The sequence below is a fragment of the Melopsittacus undulatus genome, chromosome 1, assembly GCF_012275295.1.
Source record: "Melopsittacus undulatus isolate bMelUnd1 chromosome 1, bMelUnd1.mat.Z, whole genome shotgun sequence".
In the NCBI taxonomy this organism is placed as follows: domain Eukaryota; kingdom Metazoa; phylum Chordata; class Aves; order Psittaciformes; family Psittaculidae; genus Melopsittacus; species Melopsittacus undulatus.
The window spans coordinates 38,661,195-38,687,599 of NC_047527.1; the positions used below are offsets into that span (position 1 = coordinate 38,661,195).

Sequence of the window (26,405 nt, forward strand, 5' to 3'; positions counted from 1 at the left end):
TTGGCTGGTTTTCTTCAAAAAGAGTTTTAAAGAAAATTCAAAGCTAATGATCTGTTGTTGTGGGGAGCTCTACTGGCACATTGAAAATCTGCTCTTACAAAATCAAACATATGGTAACATTGAACCATATGTTGATTTTTATATTTAGTAAATGCATAAATATGATAGAACCTTTATAAGTTTCATTTTATTTTATTTTGACTGGTGGGGCTTCATTTTAAAAGGTACTAAATGCAGTCCTTCCAAAATGTGTCATATAGTTATATTTCCTGAAAAATCAATGGAAGTTATTAGTACAATGTGAAAAATATTTCCTGTAATTTGTGTGTGTGCACACACTAAGCTTGTGCAGAGAATGAGAAGTGCAGCAGATACAACAGCCATTGAAATGTGTAGCTCCAGTATGTATTATTTTCCTACTGTAGAATCTTAATGACTGTATGGCAGAGATTTTTGTGAGAAGGACAATATATGAAAGCTCAGTTTGAATGTCTGGTCTCCTTTTTTCTATATTTTTCTTTTCAAACTTCTGAACCTATTGAATGATATTAACATTTGCCTTACCATTACATTTATTATTACCTTCTACCGTTCCCATAAGCTTTGTCAATTTTGGGTTTTTTTCCTCCTGCCTCTAAGTGGAGACATTTTGGGCATGTCATGCTAGTCAGTGCTATGTTAAAACTTGAAAAGCCAAGTACAACTCAGTGTATTTCAGTTTTAACTGCTTTTCTGCACGTGTTCTTGTGAAAATTAATTTTCCAAGGAAATAGTTACACGCCTTCCACTGAGGAATGAAATATCAAGTCCAGCCAGGGACAAACTGGTTGAAACCAACGGCTTAGACATGTTAAGCAAAGTAATTCTCAGTCCCAACCATAAAACCACACAATGATTCCTCACTTACTTACTCTACTTAACTTTTGTAATGGTTCATACAAGGGTAAATGCTGTAGCAGACACCACAATTCCTATTGTGCAGATGCCAAACATAAGCATTTCCTGTGGCTTTCTTTCGAAAATGTTAACCAAATTGGAAGAGAAAAAAATTTCATCTCCCCTCTAACAAGCCCTCATCCCTTCCTTATAATATTTTGCTTAAAATTATAAGATGTATTTCATCTCTTTAGTAACTATATTTGCAACGATTTCTAAGCTATCTCCTACTTGGAATTTTCTTCTACCTAAAGGCTACTCACTGCTTGGCTTCTGTTTTTATCTGAATATTGGAGCAAGTGTGGAACATAAGAATATATTGCTGGAGAATACAATGGATCTGATGGAAAGCTGAGTGACCAAAACAAAAATGCACATGGAGCCTTCTTGGCAGCCTTTAGGTTTGGTTAGAGAGGTAGCAGACAAACTGCAGAATAATTAAATGTTAACACAGTGTTTCCTTATGGTTAGGGTGAAAACTCCATAATCAATTAGATTATTGTAATTCACTAGCTGCAAAGTCATTAGTACTTGTTTGTTATCTGCTCAATATGCAATAATGTAATTTCCAAGTGAATCTTGTTGATAAAGAACATGTTTTAACATCTTATAGTTTTTCACAACAATATTTTCTTTCATAAGTAATTTTGTATGTTCTGGGGCAACAGGGAAAAATCAGTTCTTTGCCATCACATGACCTTCCAAGGATGTGCCTTCTCTGTTTGCATGGTTTTCCTTGTGTTTTAAAGACTCAGGATGTGAGCTGGCACAGCCAGGTGGCAGTGGTTTGTGCTTGCAAAAGGTGATCCTGAAAAATATAAACTGGATGGGCTTAAAGTGTTTTTTCCTGATAGAGGTGGAAAATGGATCAGCTCAGTGAAATACTCTGAATTTTTAAATAGAGATTTTAAAATCAAGAAACTTTGTCAGTCATTAGATACGCTGTGCTTCATCTATAGGTGCAGAGTGCTAATAGGCAGAAACTAGTCAATCAGCTGTAACTGTCATTTAATTATAAAGACCTGAGAGAGTGAATTTATGATATTTCCTGGGACTTGGGTAACATAATTTTGGTGTAACCTCTACTTGTCAATTTCTGCTTTACTTTCATTTTACTTCTGCAAACAACTGTTTTTACATACCTTTAGTGAGCCACATCCATTAGCTTGAGCAGCAGAAACGGGTAGCCTGAGGTTGTCCTGTGTGTTTTCATTTTATCATTGTACAGACACAGCATGGTATGCCAGGTACAACCAGCGTAAGGAGGATTCCAACGTCTCCATCATACAGTAAGCTCCTGTCAGTAAAAGATCTTACAAAGTGATACGTTGGTTAAATTTGACAAAGAACAGAGATTGTGTAAATCATGCTGTTCTCATTGATTATAGTCTGAGAGTGTATTAACCCTCCTTAAGGCTCCAGAAATCGCTTTCATAAATGTGAGTAGTACAAGAAAATGTTTAGTGAAGGTTTTCATGGATTAATTCTCTGTTAGAGGATAAAGTATTTTCACACATACAGATATTAAAGTGATAGCTATACTCAGATTTCAATTTTTTGCCTCCACTGAGCATTTGTTTACTATAACCCCTTGAAGGTTAATTTTCACTTATGTTTTACAGGCACATACAGTCAAGAAACTTCGAAATGCATCTTGTGTTGTGCCAACTCTATTAATTAAAGCAATATTCTGGGGTGAATTTTCTGCATAAAAATGTGAGGTCTGTGTTTAGAACCAGAAAGTGATTCCCACAATTACTTTAGGCTTATCGTTGCAAGGGCTCTAAGGAAAGCTGTTTACAGTTGGGGGGGGGGGGGTTAAACTGGTTTTGTTCGCTTTTAATCTGTATCTTCTGATTAGGTAGTTGGACTTTTGTGTTTTAACATTATTGTGAGAGTTTTTTCCTGCCTGAAAAATGAGAGTCCCTTTCTGCTTGAGGAAATATGTGATTTACTCCGTTTTTGAGCTTCAGGGCCAGTGCCCAATTTTCTTTTTATCGCATTCTTCATTCCATAATAAGCAATTTCCTTTGGCTTGACTGAACAGAAATTCTTTGGATATCATAATTATAAACTATACGTTATGACTTCCTACAGTTATTTTTAAAGAGCGAGATTATAGCATGTAGTTTTAGACTGCTTTTATTGTCTCTGAGTTTATTAATGTTTGTATATGTAGCGACTTCAACTGACAATCAACTAAAAAAGAACCAAACATTATATATATACTGAAATTCAAAAGCACAGCATAAAGTTGCCAAAATAAAATCACTAGCACACCTTAATCATATTTTTATCACTTCATACTTCACTCAGGAAACATATTTTCAAACAAGTTTTATACGAAACAGGTCAAGGCATCTCATGGCTCTGCAAAAACTCATAAATTGGGTACAAATTATCCTGTAGCAATTCAGAAGTCTATTTTGCTTCTTGAGTGTTGTGCTAAATTGTTTCTTCTTTCACCCACAGTCTGCACTAATAAATAACATGTTGCATTTGTGAGCATAGCTGCAATAAATTCATGCTGCAGTGCCATCAGCAAGTCTGTAGATTCACTGCAACCATGGAAATTCTTCACTGGGAAGACCCTTCCTGACTGCTTTTTCCAGTTTGATTCTGCAGGTAGTGCTATATAGAACACCTTGTCCATAGCCAACAGTCTAACCCGTTCTTTATTATTTCTTACCTTGGGAAAATTTTCACATGTACAAAACTGTTTCTCTCAGGCAAGGAAATATTTAACACCGCAGGCAAAGCCATCCCTGGGCTTTTTCATAATCCCTGCCACTGACCTTCAGGAGAAATAGAGAATGGGAATTCTGCTGCAGCTTCCCTTTGCCCTCAGTGGTGCCATTTCAGCTCCTCAGGGATGGATAGCAGAGAGGTCCTGGAGAGAGGTAGTGCACCCTTTATACCATCCCATTCATTTCATGGTGTGCAATCATTAGGACTTACAACTTTTACGCATTTTAAGTTTTACACGTTTGTCCGATAGTCCCTTTATAGTTAGTGGGAAAACATACATCATATAAACGGTTTAGATGATCTGTCATGGAAACCTGCTTTTACAGTTGGAAGTTCTGCTTTGACATTCATCTTTCCTCTGTTGAAATCTTTATCTCCGCAGGCAAGATGCAGTCTTTCCCACCCAAGTCTACTTCCTGCTTTAATCCAGATTGTATGCTAGTCTTTCTACAGGTACTGTGCTTGCCCTAGCTGTCATCTGCGTACTTTGGGGAGGCCCAGCATCAACATGGTATTGGGTTCAGGAAGCCATAGGGGTGATTTTCTGGGCCTGAGAAGTAGTTTACCATCTAAGTGGCAGGACAACATTACTCTTAAGGTTCTGCCTGTCTTTGAATAGGACATAAATGTGCATTTTTAAAGGTACTCAGATATAGTGAAAGGACTGTTTACTAGAATAAGACTAGAATAAAATGACAGTCTTAAAAATTGCCCATCTTGTTTAACTGAGGTATGATTACCATGCAGTGAAGTCACTGCAGATCTCTTCAGTGCATCCACATGCTTGTCCATCTGGTAAGGTGTCGTGGTTTAACTCCAGACAGTAACTAATGTGTTTTAACCCCAAAGTGCTTTAACCCCGGTATAAGCAGCTGCTTGTTCACTCCCACCCCTCCCATGGAGGGCTGGGAAAACGGTAAAACCCACATATTGAGATAACATAATAAATAAAGTATAATAATAACAACAACAAAAAACAACAGCAATAATAAAAATAGAAACATAATACACCATAAACACAAGTGATGCGCATTACAAATGCTCACCACCCACTGACCAATGCCCACCCCAACCCAAGCAGTGATAAGTCCATCCTGGCCAACTTCCCCCAGTTTCTATACTGGGCATGGTGTGCTATGGTATGGAATACCCCTTTGGTGAGTTTGGGTCAGTTGGCCTGTCTCTGTTCCCTCACAGCTTTTTGTGCCCCTCCTCACTGTTAGAATATGAAAGACTGATAGGTCCTTGATCAGAGTAAGTGCTACTTAGCAACAACTAAAAGATCAGTGTGCTATCAGCATTGTTCTCAGACTAAAGCCAAAACACAGCACTGAACCAGCTTCTAATAAGAAAATTAAGTCTATCCCAGCGGAAACCAGCACACAAGTATATTTATAAATAACTGATTTTATGCTGCACTGGAAAGTATTCTAAGCGATGCCCCCTTTTCATTACAGAAGTGGCTGTGTTTCCTTAGTAATTTCCACTTCCATCAGCAAAGCATGTAAGGCCTGAAGTCTTTTGCAGCCTCAAAATAGGTGCTGGAGTCAAGGGGTGCTGGACACAGATTAAGGGCAGAATTTAGTCAATATTTGCAAAGCACTTTGGAGTACTTGAGCATGAAAAAACATCATATTAGGTAAATATTTTTTTCATTCTGAGTTAAATCCTGAAATCTGTACTTCAGATGCTCATAGTTTCTGACCTGAGGTAAATAGGTGCATATGAAAAGATTTTATTTGGACTAAGTTTGCTTGCTTACTTGTTGATCCTAAATGAAATGAAGATGTTTTTTGTTTTTCTTGGCTGAGAGAAAGGCAGCAACAGCCCTTCCTACCCCTGGTCTTGTTTTCTGTCTGAAAAATGCAAGCCAGCATAGAAAAGTAAATCGAATTTGAGTTTGTTGATAGTTAGCGAAGAAAGACCAAATGTCTCATATTTTGACATTTACTAACATAGATTTACCTTTTAAGAGATGTTGTTGTGTAAGCCGGATATAAGCCTGACTGCATTCATCTACTGTTTCCTAGGAACTGGTGCATCTCAGTAGTTGGACTGTATTATAGCAATGCCCAGAAGTGACATTACACACTGGGGATGACTGTTTGTTTATATAAAACTTGCCTATTAAAGAGTTGAAGTTGATGCAGTAGCTGTTTACTGGAAAAGTGAAATATACTCTTCCTCAGATTGCTGATTAAAAAGCAAAGGCATAAATTTGTGTTCAGCTATCAGGAAAAATATGCCAAGTGATTCCTGGTAGAGAAGTATGGCTGAACCACCTTTGCCTAGACATCATAGCTCTCAGTTTGAGCTGGAGAGTTGTAGAGAATTACCAGGTCCACAAACACACTACAGACCACAGTATAATCCCCTCTCTTTTCAGGTCTTCTTTTCCTATTTTTACATACCTTTCATTTTTACACTGTCTGCAGTGAGTATATCATTTATTGGTTAATAAGTTGTCTGACAAGATAGCCACTTTGTACCTAATTATTCAGTTTATTTATGTATTATTGATGAGCCTAGACTTGAACTCTGCTTTCCTTAGAGGCTGCTTGATAAATCTGTTGGCTAATCCTGTCTAAGGAACCGAATTACCTGCTGTAACATAATACATGACATTGCTTTCTCTTTGTAATCTTAAAAGGAGCTAGTTATACATTTTCAGTGAGCTGTGTTTAACAGTAAGAAATAAAATCAGATATATAATTCACTTTGCTCTTTCTGTTAACAAAAGATCTGCAGTGATGCAATGCACTGTAGTGCATAAAATCCTTCCTCAGCTTTTAAATCAGTGTTCTGACTATTTTTGCTTGTAAGGGCTCACATAAGTAGAAGAACTTCTGAACTGCAGAATCTTGATTATGAGTAAAACTACTAGACATGTCAAAACACTTCTGTTGTGTATTACTAATACGATCTGAACATATTGGAAAATTAATCACTTTATACTTTCCAACACAGTAGTTACTATTTCAAATGTATGAATAAAACACCAAATTAATTTTCTATCAAAACATGAATCTAATGACAGCACAGTTTTATACTTTGTTATTATTTCTGAACTTTTGACTTGTAGGTGCTGACATAAGGGAAAGTTGGGAGTATTGCAAGAACTGCAAAGCGCAGAAAGAAGCAGTGATACTGTATGACTGGTTATTTGTGAATTCGGTTATTAAGACTTGGAGCCTCTGCAAAACCTTGGAACCTGTTAATACTTCTCTTAGAAGACTGTCACAAAACAGATTGTTGCTGACACCAAGAAAAACTATGTGTTGCATGCATGAGCCCATTTAATGGTTTCCCTAAAAATTAGAAAAAAAAGGAAACTGCACCTCAAATAAAGCCTGATTTCCTGGTTCTGATCAATGGATGATCTACTCAATGTTACTCTTGAAATTAATTGGATTAAACCTGCATAGACTCAGACCAGTATCCTGGTACAGGCCCCATCTGTGAATAGGCGTTTCATTCTGAATTGCATTCAAGTACATTTCACTCCATCAGCAAATATATGATATTTCAACTGTTGCTTTGTGTGCCTTTTAATGTGGGAGGGAAGGAGCCAAATATGGTTTTGGTAATGTTTATGCAGCTGTTGCATTTCTGCTATGGTTGTGTATCTGCAAATCAAAGCATGATTTGCCCACTTGATTCTCTGTACCCTAATTATTTATTTTATATTTATTTATTTTTATCTAATAAGCACAGAATTAATTATTATAGATTGGGAAAGTTTAGTTTAGAAATGCATTTGATCAAGTGAAGAAAGTTTACTCTGAGTGTGTACAATAGAGATTTAACCCTAGGTATGACCGTTGAAGCCGCAGTTCTCAGTGGGTTGTTCTGTAACTTTAAAACTGGTAATATGCGCTTCAATCTTTTGAGCACAAGGAACATTTTAAAACAAAAATTATTCAAGCCATTTATATCAAGTTTAATGTGCACTCATTTAATGGTCTTTAGGCATAGAAGATTATGATAATTTTCATTACAGATTTTATCAAATCTGGAGGACGGTATATTAATAATTCAGTGGTTTATACAGAGAGGTGAGAGAATATAATATGGGGCACTAAAATGATAAGACATATTTTCCATGACTTTACTGTTATAGAGTACTTTCATTGATTAAGCAAATGGCTAAAGAGTCTGACTAGGCCATGAGCTTGCTGAAGTTAAACAACAATTATTGTACAATTGGGTAAAACAGAAGCAGATATTGTGATGCTGTGGGGAAAATGAAACATCAAAAGCTAATAAGAAGTCATTTTTATGTCATAAAAACAGAAGAACAGCTCCATCAAGCTATAATCACATTGTTATATTATACATTTATTTACAAATTATGTTAGCTCGTTAAAAGTCGTTATAACATAGATTGTTATAATTATAGGAAGATTAGCAAATACGAAGTTTTGCTTCTGTTTCAGTGCACTGAAGCACAGGCTACACTGTGTGAATCGTAAGATGATATATTTAAAAAGCAGCACTTCTGTATTTCAAGGGGTTTGTTCCTACAATGGTGTTATGGTCCAATTCAAAAATGCTGACAACCACTTTGCTAGGACTTGTAGTTTAATGCCAGCCAAGGATCCTGTGACTACCATGTCTGAAACTCCTCTCCTAGCCATGGAGTGCAGAGTACCTGCATCCCTATGGGCAGCTATTATGTTGGAGATGACTGGTAGGGAATCATAGCATGGCTGGCCAGCAAGGAGCCTGCACCAGGGATCCTTTCTTGGTAAGTAGTGAAAATGAAGCATTTCCTCAGGTCTCTCATGGCACTTTCCAGAATAACAGAGCTCAGCTTGTTTTGCTGCATTTGGGGACTTCAAAAGTATATAAGGCTGGAAATTTTGAAGTGACATCTTATAGCCAACATTTAAGTGACAGAAACTAGTAGTGTCCCTCAGGGATCGGTGTTGGGACTGGTCTTGATTAACATCTTTGTCGCTGACATGGAGAGTGGGATTGAGTGCGCCCTCAGCAAGTTTGCTGATGACACCAAGCTGTGTGGTTCGGGTGATACACTGGAGGGAAGGAATGCCATTCAGAGGGATCTTGACACACTTGTGAGGTGGGCTGATGCCAACCTCATGAAGCTTAACCATGCCAAGTGCAAGGTCCTACACCTGGGTCAGAGCAATCCCAGGCACAGCTACAGGTTGGGAAAAAGGAAATTCAGAGCAGACCTGGAGACGAGGACTTGGGGGTGTTGGTTGATGAGAAAATGAACATGAGCCAGCTTCAGTGTGCACTCACAGCCCAGAAAGCCAACCGTGTTCTGGGCTGCATCAAAAGGAGCGTGACCAGCAGGTCAAAGGAGGTGATCCTGCCCCTCTGCTCTGCTCTCCTGAGACCTCACTTGGAGTATTGTGTGCAGTTCTGGTGTCCTCAACATAAAAAGGACATTGAACTGTTGGAACAAGTCCAGAGGAGGGCCACAAGGATGATCAGGGGACTGAAGCACCTCCCGTATGAAGACAGGCTGAGAAAGTTGGGGCTGTTCAGCCTGGAGAAGAGAAGGCTGCATGGAGACCTCATAGCAGCTTTCCAGTATCTGAAGGGGGCCTATATGGATGCTGTGGAGGGACTCTTCATTAGGGACTGTAGTGATAGGACAAGGGGTAAAGGGTTCAAACTTAAACAGCAGAGGTTTAGATTGGATATAAGGAAGAAATTCTTTACTGTGAGGGTGGTGAGGTACTGGAATGGGTTGCCCAAGGAAGTTGTGAATGCTCCATCCCAGGTGGTGTTCAAGGCCATGTTGGACAGAGCCTTGGGTGACATGGTTTAGTGTGAGGTGTCCCTGCCCATGGCAGGGGGGTTGGAACTGGATGATCTTAAGGTCCTTTCCAACCCTAACTATTCTATGATTCTATGATTCTAAAAGTGTCTTTTCTTCATCTAAAATGTTTAAGGAAATCCTTATTTGAAAACAGATACAGCTCTGACTTGAGCCAAAAGCCATGTATCATAGATCTTTACCATTTGTCAGAGATCATGTAATCTACCCTAATTATCTGACCACTTTCCATGCTACTGTACATGTCAGGGGAAGTTTTCAGAGGTTTCATTTATTAATGACTGGTGAAAAACAAAGCATTTTCTAAATAAAATGTGCAGGGAGGAAGAAGCTGATGCATATCCATACTCTAGATGAACTGTGGGAATAGATAACCTGTTCAGATTTGTCCATAGCTAGATAGAACAATAAGTTCATTTTGGACAGCACATAAGATGGTGAAAACGACATCAGTAAATGGAAGCACTCAAGTAGTTACAAATGAAGAAATGTTTGGAAAAAAAGTATGTTGTCAGAGAAGGCTAAAGGAATTTAAAATAGGTTTCCTGAAAAAGAAGACAGAGTATCTGTCTTAAGTGTGTTCAGAGTGATGTTAAAAGGTAGGCATCATTTGTCTCAGCAGACTGGAAGAATGGAAAAAGGTCTTGAGATGAAAAAGTAAAATTTTTGAAGAGTTTGAAACAAAAAGGGAAAATGCATGGAAACATGATTACCGGAGTTGTATCCAAGGAAGGAGTTGACAATGAGCTTTCACAGATGATGTGTGAAACCTATTCTGTTATTATTCAGGGGATGGATTTTCCTGCCTAGGGATCTACCTTCCAGTGCTAATGTGGTTGCTTCATGCTGATATGCATGACCTCTTGGAAAGATAACAGCCATGGTGTTGATAATGCCAGGTTTGAGTAACTTTTGCTATCTCATTTGCTGTGAGGAATGTACAACAGTAATAAATTCCGAGGGTATTGACAGGATAAGCAGGAGGCACCACTGAGGGTAGCACCTTCAAGCAGGAGGGAGGAGGATGTGGAATATTTTTATCTTTAAAGGCCGTAGCAAGACTGTGGCAGGTATAACTGTAACTTTATATTTTAGCTTTTTACCTTCAAAACTAATTAAAAATGGAAATATATTTCCACAGACATATCTTTTCTTATCTTAAAAGGAAATATATTAAATTTGTAAAGGAAACACTGTTTCAGACTCTACCAGAAAAAGGCTTTTAGAAACCCGACTTGACAAAATAGAAACAAAAGATGAAAACGGCATGGAATAATTTAGTCATAAAACAAACTTGAAGGTCAAATTTTATCTTAAAGTTGTAGAAAGAAAACAGAATTTTTGAGAATCGACTAGTAATTTCATTACATCAAAGACACATCTTCACTGAAGTTGATAAGGACAAAAAAGTAAAACAACTTTTCCTCTTCTGCTTTTGAGTAATATTTTCAGCATTTCTAACCACATCTACTCTTGTATGACCTATTTTGTGATAGAATACTGGAGACTTCTCTATATTGCCTTGCCAGTATATCTCAGGAGTAAGTCAAGCTACAAGCCTTGTCAAGCTTTTAAATCATTTTTGCAACTGTTCATGTAAAAACTCGTGTTGCTTCAAATTCCTCTTTTGAACATGAATGGGGCTTCAGCTTCTTGTCTGATGCAGGCTGGGAAATACACATGTGACGTTCTGCATGATATTAATGGAGCGCCTCATATACCAGAATAACTGTGGATTAAATTAGGGTTGTCTATGTGGGTGCTATGGTAGCTGTTTTGGTAAACTACAATTATGTATCAGCCCTACAACCCCCTTGTCATTTAACAGATGTCCGCGTGTAGCTAAATCTTTGTAGTGAGTCATTTTTGTTATCACTCTCTCCAGGTCTGAATTAATTATGCCTAATGAGATCACATCAGACTGTGCTAAATAATTTGGTTTACCAGAAATTTAAGGTTATTTGTCCCATTTGAGTTTGGCACATAACTCAATATTTTATACCTCTTCCTGTAAATTTCGGAGCTCTTGGGTCCTATCATACCACATATTGGAATGGGTGCTTGATTTTATATACTCTCACACTGTTATCCCCTTCAATGGAATAGTTTTAATGCATGTTATGCATGTGCTCAAGTGCCCTACTGCATTGGTCTTGAATGCTTAGGTTCTTAGGTGATCAAGCCTTTCAATAACTTTTAAAAATTGGATTTCTAAGTATACCACAGATTTATAAGTATGCCATGGTTTGGGATGAATCATAGGAGTATTCAGGCAAGATTTCCTAGTCACTTGGCAATTGTTAACATTCAGTTTACATCTCAAGACCCTCTGTCACAGGAGTATTAGTGGGCTTTATTTTGTTTGTGCATTTGTTGTTAATGTTGTTCTGGCCCATTTTATTTCTAAGGTTCTGCTGTGTAGAAGCAGATGCACTTTTCTACAGGAATTATATATACCCCATTCACTCTGTAAGTAACATGTGGGTAAAGTCTGTCCATGGGTCTCTGTACACAGCTCTTGCTGTAGTCATGCAAGGGAATGGTTTTGTCCTAGTTGTGCAAAGCTCATTCACTAAGGTCCATGGAGCCTCTCTTCTGCCCTACTGCAACACAGGGGGCTCTGCTCATGGATATAAAAAAATGCTTTTTTAGTAGTCTGTCTGATCTCTGTAGATAATTTTTTTAAGCTTTCCTGTGTTTTACTACATAATCTACCATTTCAAATTATGAGACAGTGATTAATATAGACAAAAATTACTCTGAAACTCAAAGAAAGGCCCTATTACCTTACCATCCTACCCGATCTATTTCCCGACCAAAAGGCAAAGGCACTATTCCCTTCACTTTTCATGATGCAGGATCAGACCTTGTCATGAAGGTATGTTGGGGCTTGAAAATTTTGTAAGTCTACCAGGTTATACAGATTTCTTCAGCTACTGTGGTCAGAAAAAGGAAAGTCTAATCTTAGGTGTTTAAACTTTTCTTCCTTATCACCCAATTTTCCCAGTGTGTGGCTACATCTATAAATTAGCATGGATTAAGTAAAATAATAACAAAAGAACTTGCCACTTTGATCTCGGTATGTTTATTTAATGAGTGTTCAATATGCAAGAGACAGTTCAGCATAGGAGTCTGGACTACAGTGCGTTGGTTTGGGGCTTTTTTTATTTTATGTTATTTACACACCCAAGGTTAAAAGGAGCAGGAGCCTAGCTGAGAGAGTTCAGAGTTCATCTCTGCATGCTCACTGTCTTCCATTTAAATGTACACAAAGGACTAATACAGTACTCGCTCTCCCCTGGGCTGTCTTTGATATACTCTGCTGTGCTTGGACTCTGCCACTCCTCCTATCAGTCTGATCCTACTTCTATTAGCCCGCTGTGCTCAGCAATGTAACCTCATTCAGCTAGAGCTCTGCATGCAGACTAACAACTTCAAGGCTCTGTCAGGCATTGACACATGCAGGCTCCAAGCGGGAAGCTAAACACTCCCCTTCACCTCCTCTCCAGTTCCACATTAACCTCTATTAAGTGCAGGAAAAACACAAATGCTGTAGTGCCATCATTCAGGTTTTAAATACCAGTGTATATTTAGATATTCAACCAGCATGCCACCTTCAAGAACTAATCAGCAAACTCTCTGGTTCCTCCCCTTTCTTGCAATGAGAGCAATGAGTAGTGAGAAAGCTTGGGAAATGTAATGGTAGAAGGTCTGGGTTGGATATTTATGGCATAGGCATAAAAATCTGAGACAAAATTTTGACAGCACTGCCTATACTTTTTGAGGCAATAGTATGTGTTATAAATGGAAAATGAGACGAAAATGGTCTTATGCTAGGAGAATTGAGCACAGTGTCTTCAAAACATATTCTCTTTGAAAGCTAGGCTGTAGAAATGACTCAATGCAGTCCTAGTCTTCAAGCTCTATCGCATTTTGGTCCAAGCACTGAATATATCAAAATCCGCTGGGTACTGTGGGCAGAGAAAATGTCGCTGTTTCTGGCTCTTTCCAAGTATAGGAATTGTCTGCCAGCATTTCCTTGTGAAGCAGCACTCTCGCTTCCTGCCCTGGGGCTCACGCCAGTGCTCACCCACCTTGTGGCTCACTCCCACTCTCTGGGGAGCCATCGAGACGGGGGCAGATTCATTCCCAACTCCAGTATGTCTAGCCCACAAATCACCATTCTTGGACTAATTAAGCATATTTTACCCTCTTTTCCTGGTTTACTTTTTGGACAGCATATAAGAAAAGTACTTTGCTCCTGAAAATTAACTAATATTCATAACAAGAATTATACATGACACATGTAATGGTTACCACATCAAACTTTCTGTGACCTGGAGGGCTCTTAGTGTTCCAGGCAGGACAGGACTTATCTGTGTCTGCAGTCTGCGGAATTCACCTTCTTTTGGCCATGCAGGGACAACCAGTTCTGCAATGAAATTTGATTTCTTTTTCCCATGGTGCTCAATCCAGGCATTTTTACCCAATTTCATAGTATTTCAGTATTCTCCTCTTTTGAAAAACAATCCTAGAAGGAGGGAGCAGAACAAACACAATCAAAGTTGATAGTACTAGACTGTGTTTTGACAATTTTCCTGTGATAGTCCTTCAGCAAGGTGTCAAGCCCCTTTCCCGGGAAGGATGGCTGTCTGAAATGCATTACTGTAACCTGTCTTGGGCAAATTTAAACATGTGTTCCGTACAGCATACAAAATGGAGTTCAGGAGACAAAATGGAGTTTCAATTTAATACAGAAATACCTCTCAGCCAAACCGTGTCAAGAAAGGGATTTTCCATCATGTAATAATATTTACAGAGCATCTCTGGTTTTACCTTTAATGGTTGTCGTAACAAGATCAACTGTTTCTTTAGCGTAGCTATTTGATGATTTACATTGTATCCCATCATTATTTTAGTCATATTTCAGCAGCTTTGAGTAAAATAAAATATTCCTCTGTCATCAAGCAACCCAAGACAATGCCCACTCTTGGCATTTAGTTTAAAATAAAGACAATTACCTAGTTTTAAAGCTTTTTCAGGATTAGCGGCTTTTAGATAATGTAAATTACAAATGGTATCTGTAAGCTGTAAGCACTAAAATCATTAAATCGCTAGAAATAAATCTTTTTACATAATTTTATTGCAGCATTTTCTTAAAATGAAACATAAGAATTGTGCTGAGGTGTCATCAGAGCAGTGTAAGCTATGGTTAAAAGGTATAGCTAAAGTTTAAATTTAAAATTAGATTCTAGTTCCAATCTAAGATGGGAGAAATTTGTATTCAGATTATGTGCTTAATAAGACAGGCTTTGAAGATCTGTAGCATCTTTTGAAGAAAGTGGGATATCAAGTCCAAGTAGCTTTACCCCAGAAGCTGAACTTACTAAATACAGTAACTTTCAGCAATTTGATCATCTTTCCCCCTGCTTCTTCTCATTTAATCTCCTAATTTCAGGCTATCGCTGTTGAAATTAATTTGTGCACTAAACAGTGTCCAAAGTTGCTTCCACTCCATACGTCAGCCCTAAGCTTTTTGTGGCATCAAACTGTATGGGCTAGTATTCATCATGCTGCCCTACCTATACTGCAGTTAGATGAGGTGTAGTACTATTATACTGTGCTGCACTTTGGTGTGAACTAGGAGAAGCTCAAAGATCCATGTGCTTGATATTTTTTTTTTCTTTTGTCTAATACAAATATGCCTGCAGAACTTTGGTCACATGTATGTACACCCATTCAAAGAGAAAGGAAATACACAAATCCATCAGAAGTTGAAAACTCTGCATGTAAAAGGAACAAAATAAACCCTGACTTCTCTCACAATGGGGTGACTTAATGTAGAAGAAGGTAGCCTGTGAGGACACGTCATACAATCCATGGTACGTCCATGCCTGATAAGACAGCCTTAACACTCTGGATATTTGCTGACCACTGTTACAGCTCTCGCATCAGTAACAGTCAGACAGTGGTTCTTCAGTGTTTCTCTAATTATGTTCCTAACTTCTATGATTAAATTGCCTTTAACAACAGCATTTGCGTATTTTGCACGTGGTGGTTGCTGACCATTACAACTTGTCTTACAAAGGGTTATTCTAGGGGAGATTCTAACTGGCCATACCATAGTGTGGCTTGTATGTCTTATTTATAATAATTTAAATAAAGACTATGATGCAATTCTGGATATATGTATTAAATCCAACTCCTAGTTATATATCTTTTCATATTGCAGTGTGGTCATATTCTTAGTTTGCTCTCACACAAACTGCTCATGCAGTTATACTTTAATATGAGAAGAAATGTTGTCAGGAGTAGTTATTATCACACATCAGAATATTGTATTAGCATTCACTTTTAATAGATTAAAATGAAAGATTTTGAAATCTGCCTCTAATGATACTGACGGATCTTGGAGACACATTGGGAAAGCTTTAGATGAAATGTCATATGATATACATACATCATACATAGGTTCATAAAGGACAGTGCATTTAACTCCTGCCTTTGTGTTTCATCTGTTCTGTTTGGATGAATCATCCACAGGTTAAGTGATGCTTGTGCAGTTTCTTTGCTTGAAATCAATCACAGAGTGTGGCGGAGAAGTTTAGGGAGTAGGGAGTACAAGCTTCTTGTAGACATGTGGATGATGAGTAAAAGAAGACAATTTTGGAGGCGTGGAGTATAACCTGGAAGAAAAGAATGGTGGTTGGAGGTATCTTTGGGTCATATTTGCTGGTCTTTTCACTCACTGTCTGAGCCGGATTGGTTGTTTGAACTACTCTTGCATAAATCACCTCACTTGTAAAGCTGAATTCAGCATAGATGTAGCATGAGTTAAGCTGTCCAGGAGGAGAGTTGTTGAGAGTTGATATGCTGCAGAGCCTGCATGTTACAAAGCAGTGTATTAAAGGTGAAATGATTCAATATTTGTTTTGAGGTTTTAGGGGCTTGTTCTGGAAGCTTCTGAAACAAACAAGAGCAGGACCTTCCAACTGACCAAATTGTTGGCATTTTTTCATTGTTTATTGTTTTGATGTGGGATAGTCACATTTGGGCTAGATGGGCACAAGTAGAATGCAGTGCATCAATGTCGCTAACTTGTTATTGAAGACTTGTGTATCATTTTTTTCTGGCTGGGGTGGGAAGTATAGGTCATCATAGGTCATCTGTATGCCACATTTCTTTAGTATTTGGGAGAGAGGATGATGAATAAACAACTCAGCACTGAAGTAAGCATTTTGTTTAATTTTGGTATAAAAAAATAACAGATTTTTACTTTTATAAACATCTTAGTAAACACTGAGAACTTGAAGAAGACATATCCTGACAATACCTGCTGCAGGAAGTGCATGTGTATATGCTTTGTAGTTTGAGTTTATGAGTGGTTCAGGTTCACATCTGAAATCTCAGGTGCTGCCAAAAAGCCATGCACCATGCTGCACTAGACTGAAGACAGATAATAATTTATATAGATGTAGATGTAGTACAAATGTTAACATGATAACAGTGTTAGTGTCAGCTAATACATTATAGTCTGCATCCTGCAAATATAAACAGTACAAAAAATACACATTGCATTTAAAACTTATTGAACCATACAATGTATTACACAGCATCTTAAACACATTTCTAACAAGCAGATGCTAAATATTGCCGTGATTAAAATATATGTTTGAATATTGAAGAAATTAAATAATAAGCAGCTGCTAGGTATTTTTAGATGTTAACAGGTCACTCAGATTTACAGACATTATGCATGAATATATTTTTCTGAGATATTTCCTAACAAATCAACCCAAAATGCTGCAGAAGGTCATTTCTCATTTAAGACCAAGCCAAATGAGGTAACTTTAGGTATACTTTTTGGGTTTGGTTTCACTGATACATGCTCACATTAAGCCCACAGACCATGCTAGAACAAAGACATTCCAAAGCTAAGTAGAGGGCCACAGCAGTGAACAGGAAAGACTAAGATCCAAGATCCTATCAATCAGTGCTGGAGGCACCTCTAGTAGCAAGACTCATATCACATAGGCAGGTGATCCAAGAACAACACACAGAACGATGAAAATTTCCAGCTTTCATGGAAAAATACCTTAGGAAAATATTTCTGTGATTGTAGATTTGGTGATTGTAAGCTTGGGAGCAAGGACAGATGACTAAACATCCAAAAGAGGGAATTAATTGGAATACTAGTATACTTCATAAATATTCTTAAATCACAGGCTCGGGTTTTATGGAAAACAAAACAAATTGAAATAACCAGTGACTGTATCTAGACTGTATCTACTATGCAGAAAAGGAAAGAAATTTCTTTATGTTCATTGCACCTAAACACATGCAACATACTTTTTCAATTATAGTAGTGTTTGCAATGTAGTGCAGCAAATTTATGAAGGTAATGAGGGAAATTCAAAATAGGAGACTTAAGAAATCGTGGTTTCCAGGGGAGATAGAACTATAGGATGCATCTTTTCTGAAAAAGATATCTAATTTAATTTTAAAATGTCTGAGAAATGAGGAGTTTGCTGTTGACATAATACTTAATTACCTTCCAAAGTAGGAACTTGTATCTTAATTCTGGACTGAATTTCTTTAACACCCATTTCTCAACACTAGATCTCATTATACCACTGTCAGGGAGGCTGACATCTTGCTATCAGACATCGTTCCAGGTTGTAAGTACCAATCACAGTGATCAAGGCACCTTTCAGCCTTTTGTCTGACAAGCTGAATAAGTTGAGATCCTGTAGGCCTTGCACTGGAGCGCTTGGTTTCCAACCGTAGGCTGTGAAATCTCTCTTCAGAATTTTACCTGTCCATCTGAGCGAAGAAACAGTGCATTTATTTCCAGTATGAAAACAATCCAGATGCTAAAAGATTTTTTCCAATCTCTACTTTGAATGCTAATAAATAGGAGTATTCTTGAAAGAGAAAGCAAAAGAAATGACAAGTGTAAACAAGAAACAATAAAGGAAACCCCATCAATCCTTATTTTTATGATCTAATCCAGCTACCTCTATTCCATCAGACTTTGGAAATACTCTGTTCTTTATGGCAGATCTGTGCCCGTGACATAATCCTTTCCCTCCCATGGAACTAGGACTTCTGACAGATAGGCTGTGACGATCTATTAGGTAGCTCTGGCCAGAAAAGGCAGACCATCAACTGTTGTGCCAGGAGCTGGCAGTTGTTCATTTCTGCTAATGCTGTTACAAACCTTGTAGCCTCTGGCAGGGAAAGAGGATGAACAGCTGGAAGCCGAAACCTTTTCAGCCACCTCAGCAAAAATTGGTAGAGCTATCTGCCAAATCCACAGTTTGACTTTGCCACCTTGGTCTAGTTGAATATACCGCACCTTGCAGGTAGAATATCCTGAGCTCAGCACGGATAGAGCAATGTCCATGGGGTATTTCACTGCCACCTTCTGTAGGAGCAGAGCAAGCTCAGTAGTGTGGCTTTTTAAAAAGCTGCCATGTCATCAAAAACCATGGCTCATATCCAAAACATGTCACTCTAAGCATTCACAGGAGGGGTGAGGTGAAACTTATTTCAAACAGACTTCGTAACAGCTGGAAATTTGAGGTTGACAACTGGGGATGGGGATTCCTGCTGTTGTTCATTTCTACTTGAAAGGTTTGAAAAGATTTTTCCATACCTCCTGAGCAGACACTGGGACTATAGTTGCCCTGTTGGCACTGCCACTTGAGCGGATGTGACAAGAGTTCTGTGGGGATGTTTTCCAGATTACATAAGAAATCAATAGTTTTATACTTCTTTGTGTTGGTACAGGATGAGGCTTCAGTTCTGGCAGTTTTCCTCAACTACACCTTCAAATTTTAATCAACTCTTTTCTATCATATTTCTGTTACTTCTTTACTGCAGATGAAAGGAGAAAAGAAAGGGGAAAAAAAAAGCTTTTTATATGTTTCCATGAATGGTATTTATCATTTATGGAAGGGTATTTTTGCAGTTCTGATTATGAATGTTTATTTTATTCACACATCAAGCAAACTATCCTCTTGCGCCATATGATCAGGAGGTATATAGTGTTTCATGCATTCAGATGTTTGAAAGCCGTCTGGAAATATCTTTCCTACTTTCTGATATGGGAACATTTCAATAGGAGGGGTTTTAATTTGTTTTGAAATTTCAACTCTTGTTCTGTTCAGAAGCTGAAGTTGGAATCCATTAAGATGCATTTTAGTGTAGTTTCTAGTCTCATCTTCCTTTTCTCAGTAACTGCAATTCACTTAGTACTTCATTACAACCAACAGCAATATGCATACATGGTGCACAAAATGAGCCATTTTGTTTTAAAACAGATTGCGGATGAAAGGAAACCATTCATTTCTTGCTCGCTAGCTGTAATTACTAGAGAGCTAATTACTCCAAATCACTGACATACAGGGTCAATAAGGATGACAACAGGAACATCAAAGACAAGATGCACACATGCAATTACAAGTCTCTAAAACCAGGCTGTAATATTATTTTATGGCTACTGTTTTTTTCAGTCAATGCTGAAAAATATTCAAGTTTGCTAAATGTTTACTATTATTTCTTTTTCAGTTTGACAGTGAAAACATGTATATGAGTATGACAGAGCCGAGCCAGGACTATGTGCCAGCCAGCCAGGTGGGTTAATTAATCTTCTCTGCCTTGTTTCAAATTGTAATTAAACAAATTCAAAGAGTTGCATTGCAAATGAGTGGCACTATCAGTAACTGCTGCAATCAGGAATAATCATAATTTATAAACAAAGCATTTAAGCCTTGTTTCCAGTTAATGAGATAGAGCTGATAAAACACCAGAGTTGGCGTTTGTTGAAAGATACTACCTTGTTTCCTCTCCAGAATGCAAGCAGCTGTTTTGCCAGCATGATCTTTCCTAAACAGTTGTTTTACCTTCAGGAATTAAAGGCTTTACAGGTGCACATTATTTGTTTCTCTGACTGCAGACAAGTTAATCATTATAAGCTACACATGCCACAAATAGCATTAATTATCATTCATAGGCCAGTTGTAGCTGAAGAACTGCATTTTTAACACTAATCGAATGGCTGAGGAATGTTGCCAGTGTTATATTAACAGTGGGGTTAAGGCAATGTCTTCTGTAACTTGCAGCCCAAAAGGTTTAACGTGATGTTGATTCTTTACAGGTATTTTTGAGTCCTTTCTTTTTGGGGAACACTAAATTCTGATACTAAGTATGTATTTAAAAATCTTCCACCTTTCCACTTGAGTCCTAAGATATTATAGGTTTCTAAGAATGAAAGAATTAAATCTTTTAATTACTTCTCATAAAGCAAAAATAGTTCTGAAAAAAAATTTCTTTGTCTACCTGTAGCTACATCTATATGTAGGAGAGAAATTTTCATTTACTTCGCATGATTTGGTCGTTTAATTCACATTAGTAAGTGATGGTGATAGTGGTGCAGATCCATTAGATTGTGTCAAAAATTGCCCTGAATAATCAGACTTAGGGACTAGGTCATGCAATAATGTAGATATAGGAGTAGCTAGTCTGATATACCCCTCTTTAACAGGACCAGTAGGATTATGTTAAGAGCTCTCATTAGGTGGAAAATAAGTTTGCATGCATAGTAAATGTGTATAGATGAGCAGAATTTAATTTAGGAATCAAGAGCTTTGGGAAGTGACAGTACATTCAAAGCTAAATATCTTCATGAAACAGGGTTTTTCAGGTATACAGGTTCATTTGAGGGCAGGGAAGCAGGAGGTTGTGTGAGATGAGCTGCGTTGTTCAATCAAAAAGAACATCTTTAAAATGTTCCACCATGTTGCTTCTCAGACTTCTGTTGAAGTTATTCTGAAATACCTTTAGAGACCAACTGTACTTTGTGGTTAAGATTTGTGTGTGATTGAACTTACTCAGCTAGGAACCCTCCAAGATGCAGAGGTAGTTTAGAATAGAACTGTTTGATTAAAAAATGAAAAATTATATTATTAATTTTTCTCTAACCATTAATCCCAAAACTGTACTGACAAGTTTTAGTATTACTATTAGATTAAAGCAGCCTAGTATCATCTCATTTATGCCTTAAGGGTTTTGAAGTGCAAGGGCTAATTGAATTTGTTTGAAACAGTAGAAATACAAACTCTGTGAATGATTGCTGTTATAAGGCAGCTGCTACCTTTCAGAGAATCATTATGTCTGTCTTAAATAGTTTTGAATAAAGAATTGCAAATCTACAGTATACATCAGAATTATTTTTCTTCTGTTGATATTTTTGTACTGTGTATGCATGTATTTTAAATAATTTAAATGGCATATTGAAAAATTAAGAGTATAAGTTTTAATGTTTTATGTGGTTTCTACATGTGCTAACAAGGCCCAGATACTCTGAGATATTTATGCATCTAACACTCACTGGTTTCAGTAGAAGTAAGGTGATTAAAGTACCTTTAAAGATCCAGGCCCAGATATTTTAAGTGCAAATGATTTTGTCTTCAAGGAAAAAAAATCTATCAAATGTGACATTTACAAATTCAAAGATGACAGAAAACTCTGACTGCTTACTAGGGGCTGGAACCAAGAAAGGGCTTACAGACTTAAAACCTCACTATGGCAAATCCAGCTCTTTTGGGGTCTGGCTCTCAGGTGGGGCTCAAAACCCAGAGGCAGGTGTCAAAACTCTTGACCTGTGCTGGGGGAAGCCCCATTGACAGGTACAGTATTTTGTCAAATGTACATGGGTCTAATAGCCCCTGTGCCTGTTTGAGAGAAGCTGTCAGCACTGGGCTACCGGACCTTCGTGGCCCTTGCTGTATCTCCTGGCACTCACACCATTGCGGTGGGTTTCTAAGTGAATAGGTGTGAAAGCCTGTGATAATAATATTTTTGTTTTAAAAAGGGGACAAAAATCCACACTAGGAGCAGGAAGTCAGGGTGTGTGGGAAACCTGCCTCTCTCTTGTTTCAGAGAGAACCTGAGACTGTAAGAGAAGCTTTCCCAAACCTGTTGTTCCTGACATAGATGCTAGTCATTCCTCAAAGGAAATAAGCAGCTCTCCACTGAAAGTACTGGTGAGGTCTTTACCGACTGTGATAGGGTGCTGTTCTTATCTCAGGCATAAACATTTGGTGGTCACCCAAAATTGGTGAACTAACTGCTGTTTCAACCTCCAAACTGCTTTTTAAAACTGGAAAGAATATGACTGCTCTGAAAACAAAACATGCAATGTTTTACAGCTTATTGGGGAGAGGAAGAGGAAAGGATGTGACTGTATTTTCTGGTCTATGTTTTCAAGACTGTTCATTTTCCTTCCACTGTTACTAGATATGAAACAAATAATCCTGTAAAAGAGATGAGAAAATGTTCTCTTCCAGATGAAAGTTTAGTAACTTCACCCATGCAGTTTTCTTCTGTGTCCATTTTGCATCTGTTCTCATGAGCCTTGCAGTTGCTTGACCTCAGCAAGAGGAATGAAGGCTCCTTTCCACCCTCAGTAAATTGGCAAGATCAGAGATGAGTGTTTTAATCTTGACAGACTGAGGAGTGAATTCATTTCTGCACTTTCCTTGATGGATGCACATCTGTTAACTAAAATATGAATCCCACATGTTATGAGATGCATGGTTCTACCAGAAACTTTTATTCTAGCTCTGATTGGTCATGCTCACTGAGTCAGACATAAGCATAATTTTCTAATTTCAGAATCTGACACAGCTTATTTGGAAGTAGGCTGATAGACAGTCATGGTCTGCACCACCAAAGACTGAGGGGTTTCCATTAGACTGTCTTCAGGATTATGTGACTATAGAGGCAGGATTTTGGGGGTCCTGATGCATGTTGACATGCACTTCGGTTCTTTCTGTTTACTGCAAAATGTTCATATTCAGAGAAACATCACCTTATATTATTTTAAGGGTTTTAATCAATTTATCCCCTTTAGGCTAACATAAATAAAAGCTCAGCCATCGGACAGGAAAAATATATTTTTATCCCTTTTGCTGTGTAACATCAAACATCTGCATAGCTTCATAATCCAAGACAAGTTGCCTCACAGCATGCTTCAACAATTATCTTTTCTGTTCAATTTTCAAATCAGTACATGCTTTGGGACTTACAGACCAAGTTGCTAAGTAGCAACATATGGCTCACTACTGTTCCTGTGATGTTGCTGCAAGCAAATAGCATAATTCTATACTTGAAATGATTTTTACAGAAAGCCAGTGCTGGAGCTGAGCCAGAAGTGTAAGTATACAGTAAAAATTAATGATATTCTTTTAAACTGTCCCAAAAGGCTGTTTGGCAATGTTGTCTCTGTGTACATTTTATATGTACGTGTAAGTACTGTATTTTTGCTTATGATATATGTAGTACAGGACTCTACACTGCAGGCATCTCCTAAATGAGTTATGCTAGCCATATTAACAAACATGCATAGTAAAACTACATGACATTTTCACTACTAATTACACTTCGATCTGAAAATATTTATCATTTTAAAATAAAACTATGCCAACTGCTCTGCATTTCAGATTCTCGCAAATATATTGTTTTTTCCCCACACCTATAATTGGAATCTCAGAGATGAATTCTTCTTTGTGTAATTCCTCCTCCTGTAATTTGCAGGCCATGCATGGCACAGTATAAAATTATATTGTTTATTTTAAATTTCTTCCTAGTCACAATATAGAATATGATTTGGGACTCTTGCAAAAAGCCTTGTCACATCTGTAGCCTTCCTGAGGCCTGTTAAATGTTAAGGGTAGCGAATGCAGCTGCCCAGTCCCCTGCATGATCCAAATGGAAGGGAAGAGAACTGGCCTGGAGCTGATGGTTTGGGGTAGTCTCCTTGTTGCCCCAGTAGAAAGGGAAGAGATATCCAAGTCAGAGGAAGGAACAGTGTTTGCGCAGAGATTGTATTTTCCTCCTCCAGAGCTATGTCAGGGTGATCTGTGTGAGATATATATGCATGCTCTTTGATACAGTGGGCACCACAGGTATCAAAACTGTTTTGCCCTGTACAGCTCCGGGGCAAAATAGGATAGAATGACATCCAACAGAGAGATTTTTCATGTTAACAGGAAACTAAAGGGTTCCCCTGCCTTTTTTTCCCACATGCACATGTTCCTAGATATATTCCTAATTTATTTTTACATGTTTATACCCTAATTTCTTAGACTATTAATGATATATCTATTCCTCATGTGAAGTAGGGATGGATAAATGATATGTTATAGCTGCCCTCTCTTGGTCCTTTCCTTTAGGTGGTCAGGGTACTCTATCCCATTCCTGACAGAAGACACAGCTCTTCACTAAAGCCACAGTCAGCAGAGTAAGGCAGGAATTGGCTGCCTTAGAAAGGATTCAGAAAGAGGATTCTTGCATGGAGAGGCACTAAGTGGTCCAGTGTAGTCCCATAGGTACACCCAACCCTGAAGTCCAGGGCAGTCCTGCCCAATAGCTAGAAAGCTTTTGCTCAGTATTTGAGAGGGTGCTCCACAGTGAGAGGGCAATGCCACCTGGTCAGTCTGCTGTCTCCCTGCAGTTCAGGGCTGGTTTGGACCATATTTCACCTCCCTCTTCCCAGTCTACTATATTTGAGTTTTAGAAATTGTGTCAACAGAAGGGAGTCTGCTTCTCACTCCTCCATTTCTCTGAAGTAGACTGTAGATACCACTTCCCCTTCTTCCCCGTTACCCCCCAAAAAGGGGGATGTAGATTTAAATGTCATCAGGGAAAGAAAAACACCAGGAAACACCAGGCAGGTCTTTCAGATCCTGAATGAGTGGTTAAAGGTGGAGCTAATTTTGCCCTACCTTTCCCTTTTGTGTAGAACATAATCATTCAATATGTCTTAGCATCGGGCACAAAGTGTGGAAAGAATTGAGTCCCTGATAAAAATACATCAACTGTTGCATTAACAAGGCTATGTATATGTTTATAGATATATGTGTATAGAATCATAGAATGGACACATCGCTCCAGGTAGGGTCCCATGAAAGCAGAAGGGGAAATCGCTTCCCTTGACCTGCTGGCCATGTTCCTTTTGATGCAACCCAGCATAGGGCTGGCTCTCTGGGCTGCAAGTGCACATATCCAGTTTGTCATCCTCTGGCATCCCCAAGTACTTCTCCACAGAGATGCGATATGTAAACATGTATGAATGTCTTTAGTTGTAATGAAAAATGAATACGCATGTATTATCATAGAATCATAGAATAGTTAGGTTTGGAAAGGACCTTAAGACCATGCAGTTCCAACTCCCCTGCCATGGGCAGGAACACCTCACACCAAACCATGTCACCCAAGGCTCTGTCCAACATGGCCTTGAGCACCACCTGGGATGGAGCATTCACAGCTTCCCTGGGCAACCCATTCCAGTACCTCACCACCCTAACAGTAAAGAATTTCTTCCTTATATCCAGTATAAACCTCTGCTGTTTAAGTTTGAACCCCTTACCCCTTGTCTTATCACTACAGTCCCTAATGAAGAGTCCCTTATATAAGCATCCTTATAAGCCCCCTTCAGATACTGGAAGGCTGCTCTGAGGTCTCCACACAGCCTTCTCTTATCCAGGCTGAACAGCCCCAACTTTCTATCTTCTTATGGGATGTGCTCCAGTCCCCTGATCGTCCTCATACATGTGTATGCACTTGAGGATTTTTTTTTTGTTATTGTTGTAATCAAATGTCTCAGCTTCTATAAAAATGTCAGAATTATAGCCTGTTGACTTGTATTTAAGGACTTTTTCAAATTTCACCAGAAAGACATAACTCAGGTGAAGTACCTTTACCCTCCTTTACTCATATTCATTTCAGTCATGTTATGTTCAGTCAGTATTGAACTCCAACCAGAAGAAACGTGTATGACCTACTTATCTCTGAAAAATGCTTTACTTAAACATGCCTTTTCTTAATGCTACTTTCATTTAGT

The 26,405-nt window shown here is 38.2% G+C and overlaps 1 protein-coding gene across 1 annotated transcript in view; it reads left to right on the forward strand.

Moving 5' to 3' along the window:
• The window catches only part of TOX (thymocyte selection associated high mobility group box), a 221,756-nt gene that overhangs the window by 92,760 nt on the left and 102,591 nt on the right, over positions 1-26,405 (forward strand). The window contains exon 2 of the mRNA XM_005152522.4: positions 20,069-20,134. Within this exon, the coding sequence (XP_005152579.1) occupies positions 20,069-20,134 (66 nt within the window). The remainder of the gene's footprint in view (positions 1-20,068; positions 20,135-26,405) is intronic.